Raw genomic sequence first — 18,164 nt, forward strand, 5'->3', positions numbered from 1 at the left:
GAAGTCTTAGAAGCATTTTAAATGTGGAAAATAGGTGGCTAGTTCTAGTACTGTAAGTTTTTCCTAATTTAAATGACTGGTTTGATATAACCAGAAAACAGGGTGCTGGGCACAATGTAACAGAGTGAACAAGGTCCACATGCCAAAAGAAGAAACTAGGTAATGAAAGAGAGAGACACGGAAGCCTTTTAAATGAAAAAGGTCACTTTGAAGGTTTAGCTTTTATTTTCTTGCACGTTTGTTTAGCGTTATTAAATTAGTTTGAGCTCTTTTCTTCCACCAGATGTAAGCTCGTCATTTACTTCTGTCTTTCTTTTGTGCAAATTGCACCTATTCAGGCAACACAAGAAGCATTTGCATGACCATGTACCGATGTGAAGATCAAAAGGGTGTCTTTTTTTCGTGCATGGTATAGTCAGTGCACATCTTTTGAAATTCCACCTTGGAACAACACAGAGGAAACCCCCCTTTATCAATGCAATGATCATGAGCCTTATATAGTCATTTAAATTTGTACCAGGAAGGCGGTTCACATTCATTTGGAAGGTTTACATTAATAGGCTTTATTATTATGTTTTGTTTCAAAGAGGATGCGCATTACTTTTTCCCCCCTTTGAAAAAGCGATTCATTTAATTTCAAAACGTGATTTTAATTTACTGAGAAAATAAAAAGCTGGGAGAGAATAGGCAGTGCAGAAGGTGATCAATTAAGAGATTAAGCATTTTGCAACACATGGGCGCATCTGCATTTTATTCTAGTAACAAGGCCATCAGCTCATTTTCAGGGGGCTGCTGTCTACTTCAGCATAGTGCTCAGATCAAAGCGAATGCATCTCCCTATCCAGTCTGAAAGAGGGATGCTAATTTAGCCTCCTTAATGTGTGGTGGCGAGAGACTCCTTCAATTAACTGAATTCTACAGCTGGGGGGGGAATAAAAAGATGCAAAGAGAGTCGGTCTGGAAAGGCAGCATTTCTCATTAAAGCAAAAGGTCCGGTATTCATTACCTCTCGCATCTGGGGCTAAACACTAAAAACACAGAGCATCAAAGGAGGCCATGATGGGTTAAATAGAGACTATGATCTAATTAAAATATTACATTTGAGTAAATAGCTCTTTGATATTCATCTGAAGGTTCCATTAAAGAAATAGGTGCTCGAGATTCTTATTATGAGGGGAGGGGGGGGGGGGGCAGAATCATCACTTAAATACAGAATACTAGTTTTGGGGCCTCTAATAAAAAAAATGATTCAGAGTGTCATCATTTTGCAATCAAAATGTTGTGATGAGACTGAAAAACGGTTGACTATTTACACCATTATTTTACAGTTTTAAACATGAACTATTTTTCCCCTGCTAGAACTAAAAAAATAAAAAACACAGGATACATTTTTTTTTTTTACAGAAATTAAAAAGCAACAGTGGCATAATATGTTGTGTTTAAGATTCACTGTTCCTTTGTTTTATTTTAAAAAAGAAATTCAAATCAGAATGACACAATGATATTATGTCAACCATGTACACTATACATTTAATAGAAACTGATTATTAAAAATCCATTACAAAGTGTCACAGTATCATATGGAACACCAAATAGCTTAATTTAAAATGTTCTGTTCAAACACTGTATAATGAGCTTTAGAAATAAGCCTGTGTTATTTTAAGAAGTTGGATTGAACTCAATAATCCTAAAGTTTTTCACACACACACAAAACAGCAGTTTAATTACAACAGAATAACTCAATATTATTGCCTACATTTTCCCTGAATACTATACACATTAAATTTAGACTCTTACCAAAAAAATAAAATAATAATGTACATATATTTTTACAATATAAACAACACCTTTTAATTTTCTATAAAAAATATGTGCATTGAATAAATTGCGTTTATTAAAACACTACTTGAATCAAGGGCTATGACAACAATATTTTAACTCTTATGCATAATATGTATTTGCATGGATTTTATATTCATATTTCAAAATCCATTTTTTTAATATTCAAATGCTTGTCCCAGCACTAACAAATTAGTAGGCAGAATGAGTGTGTGTTTGATTTGCTAAGAGAGAAGAGATTTCTTGGAGGTATCGTCAGTTCAATTAAAAGCGCGCTCCACCCCCGAGTGCTCCAACGTGCGTATGATAAAACAAGCTGTTCTTGAGTAAGTGCTGACGATCCTGGCAGCAGACTTACCAAGCTAACCCAGGAAATCTTTTGCACAATGCCTGCGCTGTGTAACCTGGGCTCTTAAGCCACGTGCAACGCTTTGAAAGTGGACACTATTTGCTTCTCCTCTTCGTGGCGCCTCTGTAGCATCTCCAGTGTTGCAAGCTGGGATAGGTCTAAGTCCTCCAAATACCGGGCATGCTCAGTTAAGCCCCTCTTGGTTAGTTTCTCTGCTGCACCCCTAGGCTGTGGGGGTGGTTTGGGCTTAGGGATATTCCTGGCATATTCCAAAGCCTATACCCAAAGAAATGTATTAAAGAATTGAAATTTGCTGAAACATTTGTGTGCCGTAACTTTTTGGTAGATTATTTTGGTATAGTTTCTTTTGCATGAACCTGATGTAAAATACATTTCAGACATGTAAAAATATATAAATACATAAACAAAATACATATTTAGCATAATACAAATGGGTCACACTACAAGAAGATTGCAAGCTGTATATTCTCAAACCATGCTAATGTTACAGCTATGCAAAACTACTCCTCATTTGCAAGGAAATACCATTATAATTTCCATACAACAGGTCACAGTTATGAGTTATGAAACTCATAAAAAATATATCATTTGGAGATTCTTAAAAGCATTTTAAATTACATAGGTAGTTAGTTCTAGTACCACATGTTTTTCCTAAATTAAATTACTGGTACGATATGACCCAAAATACAGCCCCGATCCCCGGACGGGAGCCCTGTGAATTCAGAACAGTATGAGCATCATACCTTTTTCCTGGGAGTGTCTTCAGTATTCTCATTGCTCTGAGGTTTTCTTGTTGACGCGTAGGGATTTTTATTCATCTTCATGTTTTGTTCTTTGACCTGATTTGAATAATGCCTCTGCCGTTTAATTTTCACCGCCTGGAAAGCAACAGGAAACGGCAGAAGATTACAAAGGGGCTTTTTAATTAACATATTCCCTCAAAACATTCTCTCTCACTGTCCACTCTTTACACCCTCAAAAACAAAATGAGTTGCATTTACCTGTTTATACATTCACAGAGGAGTTAAGCGCTAGTTTTTGAAACACCAACCTTCATTTCACACACACACACACGCACACACACACACAAAGACAGTGTTTCGAATTATAAAACTTACTGTTTCCTCTGACACCTGGTGAGTTTGTCCAAGACCTCCGAGCTGTACATCCTGTTTCAAGTTCTTGTAGTCTCTCAGTGTGTAGGCCTATGTTTTAAAGAAAGAAAAAAAAGATACTGGTTTTCAAATGGAGAGGAAACAGAATTTGGGATGGTTCTGTAGGAGTCACACACAATCTCAGAAACACCAGTGAGAATTAATCATCTCACAGGACAACCACAGCTTTTAGGGGTAAACAGCACCCATACTGCTTGGCACCTCCTGAACTAATCCTTGGTGTTTGTCTGCTGGGTATTCAGGCAGCAATACACAAACTCCACAACGCAAGACAAAGGAAGGTATTCTTCTAGATCAGACTGTCTGCTTTCAGGTTTTAGATGTGCTTCCAAACCAGCCATTGGTCATGGTTATTAATGACTCGTTATGTGTTTTGTTGCTGTTCTCCAAGGCCCCTTGCTGTTAGTTTGGTAAGCTGTCTGAAGCTTGTGTATCCCTCACAGTTCAAGACATGTCCGAATACCCAAACGCACTAACGGGACAATTGTTCAGCGGGAGGGAAATGTTGCTGTGTGTCACCGGTAATTTCTTCCCCACTGATATCATTTTTTTTTTTTAAAGATTTTCAATGAAAATTCAGTGTTTCAAGGTGAAGAAAACTGCCAGTGGTCATTTTTACTTTGGTTTCATTACAGAACTTCCAAGCTGCTCAGGCTTGCTCAGATATGCTGGTGACTTTATTAATATTGCCCAATGCCAATGAGTTTAGAAATAGTAATACATAATGACATAACTTGTATTGTGAGATAATTTAGAGATTCGAAAAATGCTATGCAAATTTAGAGGGTGTGTGTTTTTAACACACTTATATAAGAAGCAAACATAACACATTATTTATTTCTTATTTAAAAACATGGCAAATCCCTTATACAAGATTACTGCTGAGGACCACGGTAAAAACAAACTGCATCAAAGTAACAGTGAAAGCAAAAAAAATAAAATAAAAACCTGGAAAATGTTAGGAGTGATCAGGCTGGCAAAGGGGCATGAAGAGACCGATTACATGCAAGTTTGCATCTAAGCAGCCTGCTGTTTAAAAGAAAGGGAATCCTCCTAATCATATTACTATTTAATACTTTCGGGATAAGCCACAGAAGCCATGTCTTACATCTTTCAGCAATTAACTACATCTTAGATTACTTATACAATTAGCTACATTTAAAAAAAATAAAAAAGCCATTTTCTAATTAATTCAACTTGTCACTGTACTGTTATATTACAAAAGAACCACTCATTCACCCAAATTAGCTGGGCAACATTCTTTACGTTTTAATCCTCCTGTACAAAGACATGTTGTTCTGGGCTGTAACTGAACACAGATTGATCAGTTTTACATGGAAAATCCATTATTCTGGATAAAAGGTGCTATATGACTAGATAAAAGGTGCTACAAGACTTATATAAAATACACACAGCTTCATACAGAAATGAAAAGGACAACACCAAGGTCCTCACCCGGGGCCTTATTGTATATTAATCTTGAAAAGAAAGAAAGAAAGAAAGAAAGAAAGAAAGAAAGAAAGAAAGAACAGGAAAGGACATGAAGGACGTAAGGATATATATATATATACACACACACATATTATATCAGCGCTTCATTAAGAATGTTTCCTAAACACAAACCTTGTAGTTTGCCCCTTCCTTGAGCTGCTTCTGTTTTTCCATTTGTGCCAAGTACCCTTCGGAGCTGCTGCGCTGCATGGTGCCCCCCCTTGGCTCCCCCACCCTCTCCCTGAGCTCGGAGTCACTGGTGGCTTTGTGCCCTATGGGCGGCAGCACTGTGTAGGAATGCCCTCTCTGCTCAGGGGGCTGGCTGCCGTCTGGCCATTGGCTTGGCTGATTTAAGTGGCCAGACCATGGGTCCAGATTTTGCCTGTGGTGAGAAGGCATCTGGTGAGGTGGTGAAAACCTGCAAACAAATAAAAAAAAGATCAATTTCACCCATAGCTTTAAAACACTCAACAGTAAAAATACTAAAACAAACTTAGCAATTTCAGTGACAAACAAGTACAAGTCTTTCTCAATGTCTTCAAAGTTCAAGATGTTGCTGAAGACTTTTGTTCGAAACGTCCGTCACTGAATTGAATAGGTTACTTTATTGGACATAACTGGGTGCCACACTAGAATTTCAAGAAGATCTGCTTTCTTTAGTTAGGCACGTGATCACATTTCAGCTAGACATGCAGACAGACAAACAGACACCCCAATAACATGAAGGTCAGGGAAAAGGAATTCAGCAGACCTCGCTCTGTGGTGATCCTTCCTTGTATCATGATGATCGCACACTGTGGGATCCTGTCTTTGCCTCCCTCTGGCCCTGTACTGCGGTACAGCTTGGCTGATCTGGTCATGGTAACCTTGGAAGTGGTTGTAAGAAGGATGTGGCTTTGGCGGTGTGGCCAGTGGAGGCCTGGAGAACTGCTGCGGGTAGCAAGACGAGATTCTCTCCTGGGGGTTTGGGTGCTCCTGAAAATGAGGCTTGGAATGGGCCCGGGGCGACTGAAAGACAGCTTTTCCCGCATAGTCATGTGGACGTGCCAGGTTGATGGAGGTCTGCTGGTGGTCCTGGCTCACAAAGGGCAGGAAATCTGAAGAAGTGTTTAGATTAATGTTCAGGTTGACTGTGGGTGCGTTCTGCTTGAGGGGCGTGTAGCTGGACCTGTTCATAGCGGATGCCATGGAGGAACTGTAGCTACCTAATGGTGACGTCTGGTGGGAATCCAAGTCGTCAATGACTAGAACATCAGCATAAGCAGGGCTGCTGTGGTAGGGGTGGCTTTCTGGAAATTGATGCCTGTCTTCAGGGACATCCACAGGGACTCTCTGGCGCTGTCTGCCACGGTGATTCTGGGAGTCTGGAGGGCGGGGCGGTTTTCTACTGCCTGTTTGATTGTTTCCACCTCTCTCTGGAGCTTTTCTGACTTTATTTTGGACCTGGGAAAATGCAGTGGAAATTAAAAAGAGCAGACAGGACGTGTGCGCCATTTTATTCCCTATCATTGTGGCAGATTTAACTTACCTAAGAGAAGCGCTTATAGCACAACAGTGTTTCTTGCATTTAAAATCATAGTAAAACATGGCTCAAAAAAGGTTTTATCCCAAAAGTTTATAAAGAAAAATAAGTACAAATAAGAAAACCAATAATGTTCATGAACCAATCAATTTTGTTCAACAACAAATGTATATAAATAGCTAGAAAACATATACAATATTCACTTTGATGTTATTATAGAATGCAAGCTCAAATGCCTGCTACTTTTTTGTCAATTAAATTTAGATGGGAAGTATGAATCTAAATCTATTTCTATTACAAGGTTATGTGCAAAATAATTGAATCTCAATGGAAAACCAGTCAAAACCTATTACAGAGTAGATGTTACAAGAGTATGCTGAGTGTGGGTTAGTCAGTAGGAATAGGGCAATATTCATAGGATAAGGGCTTGGACAGATCTAATATTACCATTATAATTGCACTTGTAAAAAGGTGGGCATCTGGAGGAACTAATTCAATTACTGACCAATCTTCATAGCAAGCAACTTGGGGTTGAAAGAGGGGTTTAGAAATGCCATAAATCGCAAGGCTGAAAGTTTGTCGCTTTGTGAAATTATTCCCTTATTCAACTGCTATTTCCCATATTTAAGCTATATACTGTATACATAAAGGTTTGCTAGATTAATTTTGCAGTTTACTTTGCTTTTATATCATATATTTACCATTCTTCACCATACATGTTAACATGTTATATATATATATATATATGTTCCAGTTGTACAGCAGGACCTGCATGTAGCTAGAACAGCATATGTTTTGCTTGCCTGTTATAAGCTCAGTTAGTAGCTGTTACATTATTCACGTTAAATTTGATCGTGACAAGAATGCCGTTTTGTGATCTTCCCGTGTCCACACAATTAAGGGCAATTGAAGTGCTAATTGTTTATCTGTAAAATGTAATAATGCAGCTTTTATTCTCATTCTTTGGTACTAATTGGTTTTCATATAAGCGCAGTACAGCAGAAGCATACTGGTGGTAATTATAGGAAAGCAGCATTAAGACTCAATGACATCTAATTTCTCGTCTGTGAAACTCTTATAAAATGGGCACGTGTAATGGTTTGCATTAAACAGCTTTACAGTAGAACACAGATTTTGTTTAAACAAACACATATTTAACCACACAACATAACTTATTTTTAAATCCACTTTTATATAAAGAAGCGAGTGGCACACTCATTAAATAGAGTTTCAATATATTAATCCATATTGGTTATCTGCAGAATGAAACTGTGGGCAATTTTCATCAGGACTCAGTACACATGATCATTAACATAGTCTAACATAGACCCCAAACTACCTGGATTCAACCCCTACTACACATGCAGTGATGTTATGAGTCTGATTCGTACATTTATTTTTCTGTAAAGACCACGATCAAAGCTCTTATTAATATGATCCGGCATTTTAAGTTACGTACTGATTGTACTCTGTCTAACCTGGTGTAACGAATTTAAATTAAAGTGCAAAATTCGACAGGTTGCTTTGCCGAATCATACATGCAGCCTGCACAAGGCCACTGGTACTGTCGTCAGCATGGAGCATCTGATTCATACCCTGGTACTTACAAAGTACACTACATATTAAATATGTGTGTGTGCCTGCATATTTTTTTCAATTTATTTTCAAGCTGTTTGCTTCTCGGTTTATACTTTGTAATACACCGGCCTTGTGCATACTCATCACTGTATATATTATTATTATTATTATTATTATTATTATTTGGGGCAGCAGTGTGGAGTAGTGGTTAGGGCTCTGGAATCTTGACCGGAGGGTCGTGGGTTCAAATCCCGGTGGGGACACTGCTGCTGTACCCTTGAGCAAGGTACTTTACCTAGATTGCTCCAGTAAAAACCCAACTGTATAAATGGGTAATTGTATGTAAAAATAATGTGATATCTTGTAACAATTGTATGTCACCCTGGATAAGGGCGTCAGCTAAGAAATAAATAATAATAATAATATTTGTTTATTTAGCATACACCTTTATGCAAGGCGACTTACAGAGACTAGGGTGTGTGAACTATGCATCAGCTGCAGAGTCACTTACAATTACGTCTCACCCAAAAGACAGAGCACAGTGAGTCAATGGCTGAGGTGGGATTTGAACCGGGGACCTCCTGATTACAAGTCCATTTCTTTAACCACTGGACCACACAGCCTCCTTAATATAGATATAGATCTCAGAGCTGCAGTTCACATGAAGCAGGCTTGAACACTAATAGCAACACAGCTTGTTTAACTTATTACCATACTTTATGTTTTTAATAAAGTACACACTCAGCAATTAAAAAAGGGGCATTCTTTTTCAAGCAGAAGTTCATAAATGCAACAGTTTCTCATTTATTTAAGCATGCATATTGTATAATTGTGCATGCCTTTGCCCTAATTGTTTTTACACTAAAACAGTTATGTTTCAATTTTAATTCAGTGTACACTGCTGTGTGGAATCCTATTTATTTAATAAGAAAATCCGAAAAACATATCCTCTAAACACATATCATTTGAGTTTTGCTGGTTTTGTTTTGAAGCACCACCTAGTGGTGACTGTGATAAATGATCACAGCTCCAATCCAGTGTAGTGTACATGCCCAAACAGAGCAGATTAATAGGCATCAACACAACTCTGTCTGAGTAACTCCTATCGTAATTCAGATCACAGACAAAGCAACACATCAGCGCTGCTGCAACGGCATGTGTCTAAAAAAACGTCACATCCCACATTTGCAGCACCACATGAGTTTATTGAATGAATAGCACTGCCGCAGTTCCACAGCAGGTATTACTCAGACTTCCATTGTAGACAGATAAGCAAACCACAATATCACTGCAGGAGTTTCAGGACAGCAGTAATGTGCTAGAATACAGTGTTTGACCTTCTCTGCCTAAAGTGTAAAGGCTTCTGAAACTTTGACATTCTGTTTCATTCAAGTCCTTCCAGTGTCTGCCTTTTCCTTTCTTTGGCATTTTTTTTTGTGTATTGTTAGAAGGATTATATTTAGGGCTTCTGTTTTTTTCTTTTCTCCCTTCATTATTTTAATACATTTTCACGCTTTTGTACATTGCAGAAAAGCATTAAATTCCAATACATTGTGTTTTTTTTACAGACTTGATTTTCTCTTTGACTCACATGGAGTCCATTATTCCTTCCACGTGTGCCTTACACAATTTTTTCAGCAGGTAGACTTGATTCTCCTTTAAATACACTTTGCCTGCTATTTTCTACAACTAATATTGCTTTACAATATTAGTTGTACTTAAACCTCACATGTATATGGCTTTATTACACCGACAAAGTAGAACACTTTCTTTATCTGCCACTTGGAGCTACTGACACGCTTCACAGAAATATTGTATTTCTGAATTATCTGACAGCTCACAGCTTTTACAATTTTTTTAGACCAAATATTTACTCCCTTAGATGATTGCTAGATTTAAAGCATGCTTTTAGAGTCCTTTGATATCCCCAGTATCCCGTTTGTTGAGATCAGGACTTTGAGAGGCATTGTGCTTCATGTCCTCATTCTGACAATGTGTGTTTGGAGCCCATCCCCCCCCCCCCCAGCCCCGCATCCTTTGCACTGCGAGGCCGATATGGGTGAAATGCTACGACATACTCTGTCATTACCTGCATTTACTCCAAATGCTGTAGCCACACTTCCAACAAAGAATCTTACAGAACCTGACGATTCAGCTGTAGGCTTTTCCCAAGGCATTAATCTAAATACTGTGCCTGAATGTGAGCCAACAGTTTGTTTTCTGCAAATATGAAGTTTCAGTGCTGCTAGCGGGTCTGCATATTATTCCTCTGCACCATGAGTAAAATGACTGTGCCTTTCCAACTAAACAAGGATATACAACAGAATATGGAAGTTAGAATCATAAAAGCAACCTCCACTGCAATTCTGATGAGGCATAACTTATATTTCTGGGTGGAAATGGGAAAGAAAACAGTAGCAATGGTGGTGAGTTTCCTTTGAGAATAACCTTTGTCTCTTTACCTGCAGCTCCTGCGCTCTCTGCTGCCATCTGTCCTCAGGGTCCAAGACTTCCTCTGGACTCTCCCAGCTGCCAATGCTGCGAGGCTCTTCGGTTGCTCGGAGCACCTCCTATTTAAGAAAAAAAAAAAACAAGAGAACTAACCATATCGTAATTATCATTCTGGAGCACCAGCTAACGCACATTTTAGTCAGCAAAAACACAACATTGATTACATTAAAAAATATATATTAAACTGTACTGTATGGTGCCACATTCTACAATTAAACCCCAGAATCAACACACTATACAGTCGGTTGAATGGAATATTTAACTGTTTGAAATATAAATATACAGATGATTTTTTAGGGAACATAAATAAATAAAAAAAAACAACGCTTGATGTTCCGGAAAGCAGCTAGTCAATATTTTTAGATTACAGCCCCAAACACTTTAACTATTGCTCGTAGCGCAGTAATGAAAATCATTTAGTTAACATTTAGGGTCCTTCGGTTGTTAAGAACTATCTAACTCAATCAATACCATTGACGGGCTGAAGAGATCTTGGGTGAATGTAACCAATTGTAAAAGCTCCTGTGAATAGGCGAAGGTCACAGAAAACCACGCAGCACAGAGAGAATTGAGCTGTAATAGATCTATCAATAAAGGCACTGCCATGCTGGTCTGTCGTTGCACAGAAAGGGCAGGTAGACAGTGGCACTGTACGTGGTGTCTTCACTATCAATACTGCATTGTTCAGACTGAAAAAAAAACAAACTTTTAAGATTCGGAAAACATATTCAGACATAGGTTTTGTTTTATGTTTTTATATATAGCTAGCTGGATAGATAGATAGAGAGATAGAGAGATAGATAGATAGATAGATACTGTGAATAATGGTCATGCCAATAAAGCACCTTTGAATTTGAATTTAGATAGATAGATGTTTGTTATTTTGGACATATTGGGGGGGGGGTCTAATCAATTGATCTAAACTATGGTGCTTCTAAACACCACCGCTGTTTGACTCATAGAAGAAAGCGGCATTGTGAAGCACAGTATGTGTGACAGTGTGTGTGAGTGCCATGCTTGTCCAGTATTTAATATAAGCGTCTGTATTTTAGTTCCACCACTTTTAGATCGATTGAATAGACCACACTACATGTTAAACACAAAAGTAGTTTATTTTTTGTTCTGTAGCATTTGGTGACATTCATATTCTAACTTGAAAACTAATGTACAGTACCCAGGTAAACGAAAAAAAAAAATCCCATATGAACCAAAGAGCCACACATATTTTTTACATCAAACTGAAAGATCATTGCCTAATGCAAATACCAATCAATGAGGGCCATCCAAGTGCATTGGCTTGGTACTATAGTTCAATAAAGTATTGCTAGACTGCACATTTTCCCATGCATGGTACAATATTTATAAAAAAAAAAAAAAAATGAGAGAGCTTTAATGTAATGTTATCTACGCATAATGGAATAGAAGATAACATAAATAAATAAAAACAAAAACTATCAAAGCACTTGAGAGTTTAAATTAGATCCCTGTCTAGTCTTTAACAAGACACTTTCACATGAACAGCCTTCATTTAAACACTACATTAATAGCTGGAAATGTCATGGTAGAATTGTAAATGTCAAGAGGCGAGTGACCCGACCTTAAGTACGGATGTCAGCTCTTGTTAGTATGGCTTTTACCTGAATGCAATCTCTTTTAAAATCTTATGACAGGGTTTGGGACTAGAAAAGTTAATGCCAGCAGTAAGAAGAAAGCATCGAATCCTTGTCTAGGATTGTCAAATTTATTTTTTCAGTAAACAGCTATGAAAAAAAAAGGAATCAATTTATTAAAATGAATACATTTCAGTGTCATTAGGAGAGTTAAATGTAAATGGTGTACTACAGTGTAACAAGACATATCTATAAAGGATAAAGATGTAACTTTCGCATTATGAAACACAATTGCCAGTTGTCATGTGTTTGACAGCCATAGCCGTGTAGACTATTCTAACTTCTATGCCGGACTGCACTATAGTGGTCTGCACTTTGTACCCCTGCTGTTCTGTAGCATTGCCAGTGTTTAGAGGTACCGTACAGTACAGTCAGTGCTGTAACAGGTGCTGATGGCTCTGTGGTGGGCATAGCTCACCTCCTCATTATCTCTTCGAAAGTGAAACAGGGCTCAACCTCTACCCACGCTCCTGCAAGCATCTTTTGTAAACCATTTTAATAATCCCAATCAGATCGAGAAAATGATCAAATGGAATTGCATTTCAAGCATCATAAGCTGTGTAATGTCTATTCTGTTAAATTGAGGCTAGTAATTGCTTCTCCACAGACAAGATACAACAAAGCCCCCAATCATGACATGTCATTATCCGGACTGGGAAACAGAGCTTTCGCGATGACGACTTCAAAGGCTTGTGGTTCTTCAATTGCACTGGGCTGCTATTGTGGCGGCCCGGCAATCTTGATTAGGTGTTTACACCGAGGTAAGGCGCACAGGAGCCCTGGTCTGGAGCTATTAAGAAATTGTACATTATGTTCCTCGCTTTGAAGTGAGTGTCTGTGGAAAGGGAAGCGACTCTGGTTGAGTGCAGCACAGGAAGATTGCTCCACTACTTCTATCCTTATCAAAGGAGCTCAACAGAATCTCATCATGACTGGCAAAAGTTGTTGCATTATGAGATTGTGTACGTCTAATAACCTCCCTAATTATTGAGGTGTAGTGAGCAGTTCTGCCTGTTATGGAAAGGATGCTGTAGTGAAACCGAACCCTAAAACCCTCACACACTCATATTGCAGATCTGAAACAGGTAGCAGGGATGAAAATGTTACCACTTTCAGTCATTACAGTGTGATGAATCTTGTTGAAATAAGAAAAAATAAAAACTTTTTTTTTTAACCCACTCTTCCCCTGTGTGGCTCTTGAAGTGGATTGTGGGAATACTATAATTACATTTTTCAAAGACATTATCCGAAAACAAAGCTAATAAGTAATGGATGGGCAACAATGATGCTCCCAAGCAGGATGTCTTACAGTATGAAGAATTTCTTGACCACATATTGTTTTTTGTTAGGCTTTATTTTTCTTGTGGGGGTTTCTTAAGAATTCTGGAACACACCAGTAAGAAAAATATCATCAATGAAACCACATACAGTGCATCACATTCGGTTTTTGATTTAAAAGAAACAGTGGTTGGGTAAAGCTTCCAGTGTGGTCTACAGATGAAGCCAATGTAATACCAGCAGAAATCAAGGGACTGATTTCTGGTACAGATTATGATCTTGTCAAAACTGTGATTGTGTCCACTATAATTCACAAGCATATTTATTTCAGAAAGGATTGGCGTTCGCTGTACCACAGGGAAAAACAAAACTGAAAACCCTGATGTGTGTGTGTGTGTACAGCAGCATTTAATGAAAGTGCTCTCAAAGACTAGCCAACAGAGACAGCCATTGAAACCAATACATCCCTCAATTGTGAACAGAACTGAATAGCCGGCAGTAGGACAATACAATGTGAACCATCCATGATAATGACTCATATGTCCATGCCCTGAAATAGCTTTTATACAAGCAGATACCTGAAGCTGTGCTCAGTCCCCTTCTGTCTTCAATGCCACGGAGGGGAACCGTGGCGGAAAAGCCGGAAGCACTGATCAATTAGAGCTAGCAAGAAACACAGACAGTGAGCGCTGCTTTCTTTACAACGCTGGATGTACAAGTAGTACTTCAATATGTAAATGTGGATGATAGGGAGCATTATGACACTGCTGGGTTCAGATGGGCTGGAGAAAGCAGCAAATGAAGCAAGCAGGCACGCCCCAGACGGCTATAGAAAACCCTGGTGCATTATGCCACTGGGGCAGGTGCTCAATTCTCTAAGTGGCTATTGGTTATGGGGCATAAATGCATCTCCTGTGTTCCGAACGGCAGCAACTATTGTTGTGCACCAAGTCATAATGCAAAGTATATTTGCCAGCAATGTCTCTCCTTGAAGACCCCCCTTTGTATCTGTGCCTAGTTGTTTTTCAAAATGTTTCAGAACAGTGCATCAGTCAAAAGGGAAACATCCAAGAAAGGCTAGGGCTGTTTAAATTGTGCAGTCCATAGTTTACGTTGGTATGATTTATTGTACATTTTCAGTTCGATTTGTTACATGGCGGTGCTACAGCAGCTACCCAACAACCAGCGCTCCAGATAAGGTTTTGGATCACTGATTAATTTACTCTCCAGTTTAGACACTAAGTAAAATGCAACATGACCTTGAAGTCCTGAGTACTTTCAATAAATACTGTACACACTTTAATGCTAACGTATGGGTAGGGCGCTGCGTTTTTCACTTGTTTTTTTAACCTGTAATGTAGTCCTACAGCCACAAGATGTCGATATAGCCTCCACAGTAAGCCACAAAATGACCAATCATTAATCATTTCATTACATTACTTTAACCATTTGAATTGGTCAGCCCATTACTACAAAGAACGTATTAGCAGATTAATAAAACAGAACACTGTAGGTGGCTCCTGACATTACTTTAACCCTTATATCCTTGTGAATACATATAACAGTATTTTAAAAGGATAAGTATAGATATTATAACCATTTATTGGAATCTGGGCATCTGACAGATTCTCTAACATATGTAAGCTGTGTTTATTAATTTTTTCCTTGTGGTTTTGGTTTTTGACTATAGGTTGAAAAAAAAGGTTGTTCATAAGATGCCCATGAAATACCAAAAAAATCCATTCTCAGTTATTGTGCATTATTATTATATTATTCTTTTGATCAGTTTAGCTGGAGTGGCTACACAGACATCTGGAGGTTTAGGATTGAATTGCAGGTTTTAAAAATAAACCGCAGGGCCCTGCTTATGGGGTCTGCATTAACTACAGCCTTACATTTTAACTGTAATGTTACTTTGAACTACTGTACATAAACTTGGTCTTACAATAAAAACAAAAACAACAATTATTATTATTTGCATTATTAACCACGAACACTATGGCTGTGAAGCAAATAACCAGATGGAATATACTTAACAAAAGGCCTGTGTGCACAAAAGCAGAGCCCTGCGTTTTTTTAACCTGCAATTCAATCCTAAACCTCCAGATGTCCGTGTAGCCACTCCAGCTAAACTGATCAAAAGAATAATTAAGTAATCAGCCCGTTAAATTCTGGCTAATTAGAAAACACCCCCCCTAATTACGAGGGGCAATTATTGCCATTCTAGAAATTGATGCGTTTATAGAAAAAGCTTATCTCGAGACGTTTTGGAACAAATATATGCACCAACAAACTCAGAAAGCATTTCTTTGAGAGATCGCACGCAGCCATATCCACCTGGTGTGCTGCACACTGATGGGGATAACTTATTTTGAAAGACGTAACGTTAGAATTCATCAAACGTATACTAAAGTTGCACAATTAATAAATACATACCGAGGGCTGGCATAAGAGTATCTAGCATGCGTAATTCATATTTTTTCAATGCGTAAAACACCCGGTACACAGCTCATCTGGAGCGCTGACTGCAATTATTTTATTTCTGTTGTTGTGTGTTTTGTTTGTAAGAACGTTTAAAAACCTAAGAGCTTGTACGGGTTCAAAGTTAAATAATTAGAGCATGGGAAAAAAACAACTTTATATAATCAGAGTGCGCCCTCTAGTGTGTAGAGATGGAATAAGATGTTTGTCTCACGTACTGTAATAATCTGACAAAGCTTCTGATTTTAAATTAGGGTTGTCTTTTGGATGAATGGTCATGAGGAATGTATTCATTTATTTAGTAAAGGCATAAGAGATAAAAGATATCGGAGAACACTGTTTGTAAAAAGCATAATTCAGTTAATATTAAAGATACAATCGGCTGTATATTTAAAGGTGCATTTAAAAATACATTGGACTGGAAGAAACAAAAAAAAAACATGATAATTATCATAAAAATTAAATAGAAATACGAGCTGCTCAACCTAGAAACACCTAGAAATGATTGAATTGTCCAACTGGAACAATATGGATCCATTTACTACAAAAATGCAAATTATACAAAATGGGATACTAATTATGAAATCCATGCTTTATGCTTTGGTAATTTACAATTATACACACACACACACACTTGGGCACAATAGTTATTATTTTTGGACAATGCATTTTGAAAGTTTGAGTGGTAGCAATGGATGAAGTCGTGCTACATGAAATAGAAGGCACAATGCCTATATAAACAATAGACTGATTAAAATTGCAGGAGTTTACTGTTCATAATGCTCTCTTTGTGTTTTACAATAATTGCATAATAGTCCTGAAAGTGTTCTAATAAGCAAGTAATTACAAAGTGCCTTAAGGGTGGTTTGATGCATTTATCAGGTAGACCATTTTAATGCGATTGCCCTACAGTAAATGATAAAGGTCATGCATAATTTTTGAAAGGGCTCAGAGGGGGTTTTGAACATGCTTTTGTTTGATTGCCTTTCAATTTAAATCTGCACAGGTGTGCAGACGTGACTGTCAGAAAATTGTTAGTTTACTCAAAATGATATATACAGCACAGTAATTGTTAAATTGCATGAGTATTACTAATGATTTAGAGTTTTAAAGTTACAGATGAGATTTATTCCAAAAGTTTGGAATAAAACAGAAATGATACACCATGAGAGATGTCGGTGTCTAATCTAATTTGAAACACGTTTTTTAAATCAGTATGATCCAGCATTGGGGTCCCATTACAAGGACACCATTACAAATGAGATGAGGGATCTGAAGGCTGTATTCCAGCTGCTACAATTACAAACACTTCACATAAAGCTGTTACGTACCTGTGGCTGACTGCCTGTGTCTCTCTTCTGACTGTGCTTGTGCAGATACGAGCCCTGCTTTGGTGCATTCCTGCCAAGAGTGACTTTGTTTCTTTCCACAAAGTCCTCCCTGGGCTTCACTTGTTTCACATTAGATTTGTGAGCACGCTTTTCACTATAGTGGGCCTGCTCTTTGTTTTCTACAGCGCCATTGCTGCGTTCCGACTGCTGATCCATGAAATTCATTCCTTCGTCGATTTCCGCAGCACCCACAGAATCCCTGTGGTACTCACGTGGCGGCTCTGGCTGTCTGTGGTTTCGCATTGCTCTGTGTTCCCTTGCTGTCTTGTGTTTGCTCTGTCTCTCATAGTTCAATGCTGAAGGTTCTTGCTGAAGAATCTTCTCTCTGAGGTACGGTGTCGAAGGCAGCTTTGGTTTGGTTTCCAAGTCTGTCTCGGTTCTGCTCACAGAAAAGCTAACTGCGGGAGCCTGTTTATTAACCGCATGTTTTTGATCTTTGAAGACTGGCCCCTCTCTCTCTTCCTCCTCTTCCCACGGTTTTCGTGGACTTTCCTCTGACATCCCATAGGATTCTCCAAGCACTTCATCCTGGTTTCCTGTCATGGCAATGATCCGGGGTTCTCCCAGGTTTTCTCTCCAGTTTGGGTTGTAACGCAGCTCAGCGTAATCATCCTCATAACCAGCCCTCCTTTAGAAGTGAAAAAGAAACACAAACTTAACAGAAAATCAAAAAAACAAATAAAATGAAGGTTAAAAAAAAACAGCCTAGCAAGTTTATTGTGGTTTTTTTTTTTTTTTTTTTGCATATAACGTTCAAAATAATGATGTTGGAAGTCATAAACAGCTTAGTTACATTTAATAACTATATATTTACCCCTGGTGTTTTGCAATAGCAACACAATACACAGAATTAAACCA

General features: G+C 38.2%; 2 protein-coding genes across 2 annotated transcripts in view; both read right to left on the bottom strand.

The window, feature by feature from the left end:
- Positions 1 to 1,204: 1,204 nt before the first annotated feature.
- Positions 1,205 to 5,120, bottom strand: LOC131707297 (jhy protein-like). The gene is made up of 4 exons (XM_059009680.1): positions 5,008 to 5,120; positions 3,328 to 3,414; positions 2,953 to 3,087; positions 1,205 to 2,464 (listed from the first exon to the last, which is right to left on the bottom strand). The coding sequence occupies exons 1-4, from the start codon at positions 5,083 to 5,085 to the stop codon at positions 2,252 to 2,254; spliced, it is 513 nt and encodes a 170-aa protein (XP_058865663.1). The 5' UTR covers positions 5,086 to 5,120; the 3' UTR covers positions 1,205 to 2,251.
- Positions 5,121 to 5,129: 9 nt separating this feature from the next.
- Positions 5,130 to 18,164, bottom strand: part of LOC117966649 (jhy protein homolog) — a 19,301-nt gene continuing 6,266 nt past the window's right edge. Inside the window, exons 3-5 of the mRNA XM_059009679.1 lie at positions 17,247 to 17,934; positions 10,438 to 10,545; positions 5,130 to 6,318 (exon numbers count right to left, since the gene is read on the bottom strand). Coding sequence (XP_058865662.1) covers positions 5,548 to 6,318; positions 10,438 to 10,545; positions 17,247 to 17,934 — 1,567 coding nt within the window. The 3' untranslated portion in view covers positions 5,130 to 5,547. The remainder of the gene's footprint in view (positions 6,319 to 10,437; positions 10,546 to 17,246; positions 17,935 to 18,164) is intronic.

The sequence above is a fragment of the Acipenser ruthenus genome, chromosome 39, assembly GCF_902713425.1.
Source record: "Acipenser ruthenus chromosome 39, fAciRut3.2 maternal haplotype, whole genome shotgun sequence".
Lineage (NCBI taxonomy): Eukaryota > Metazoa > Chordata > Actinopteri > Acipenseriformes > Acipenseridae > Acipenser > Acipenser ruthenus.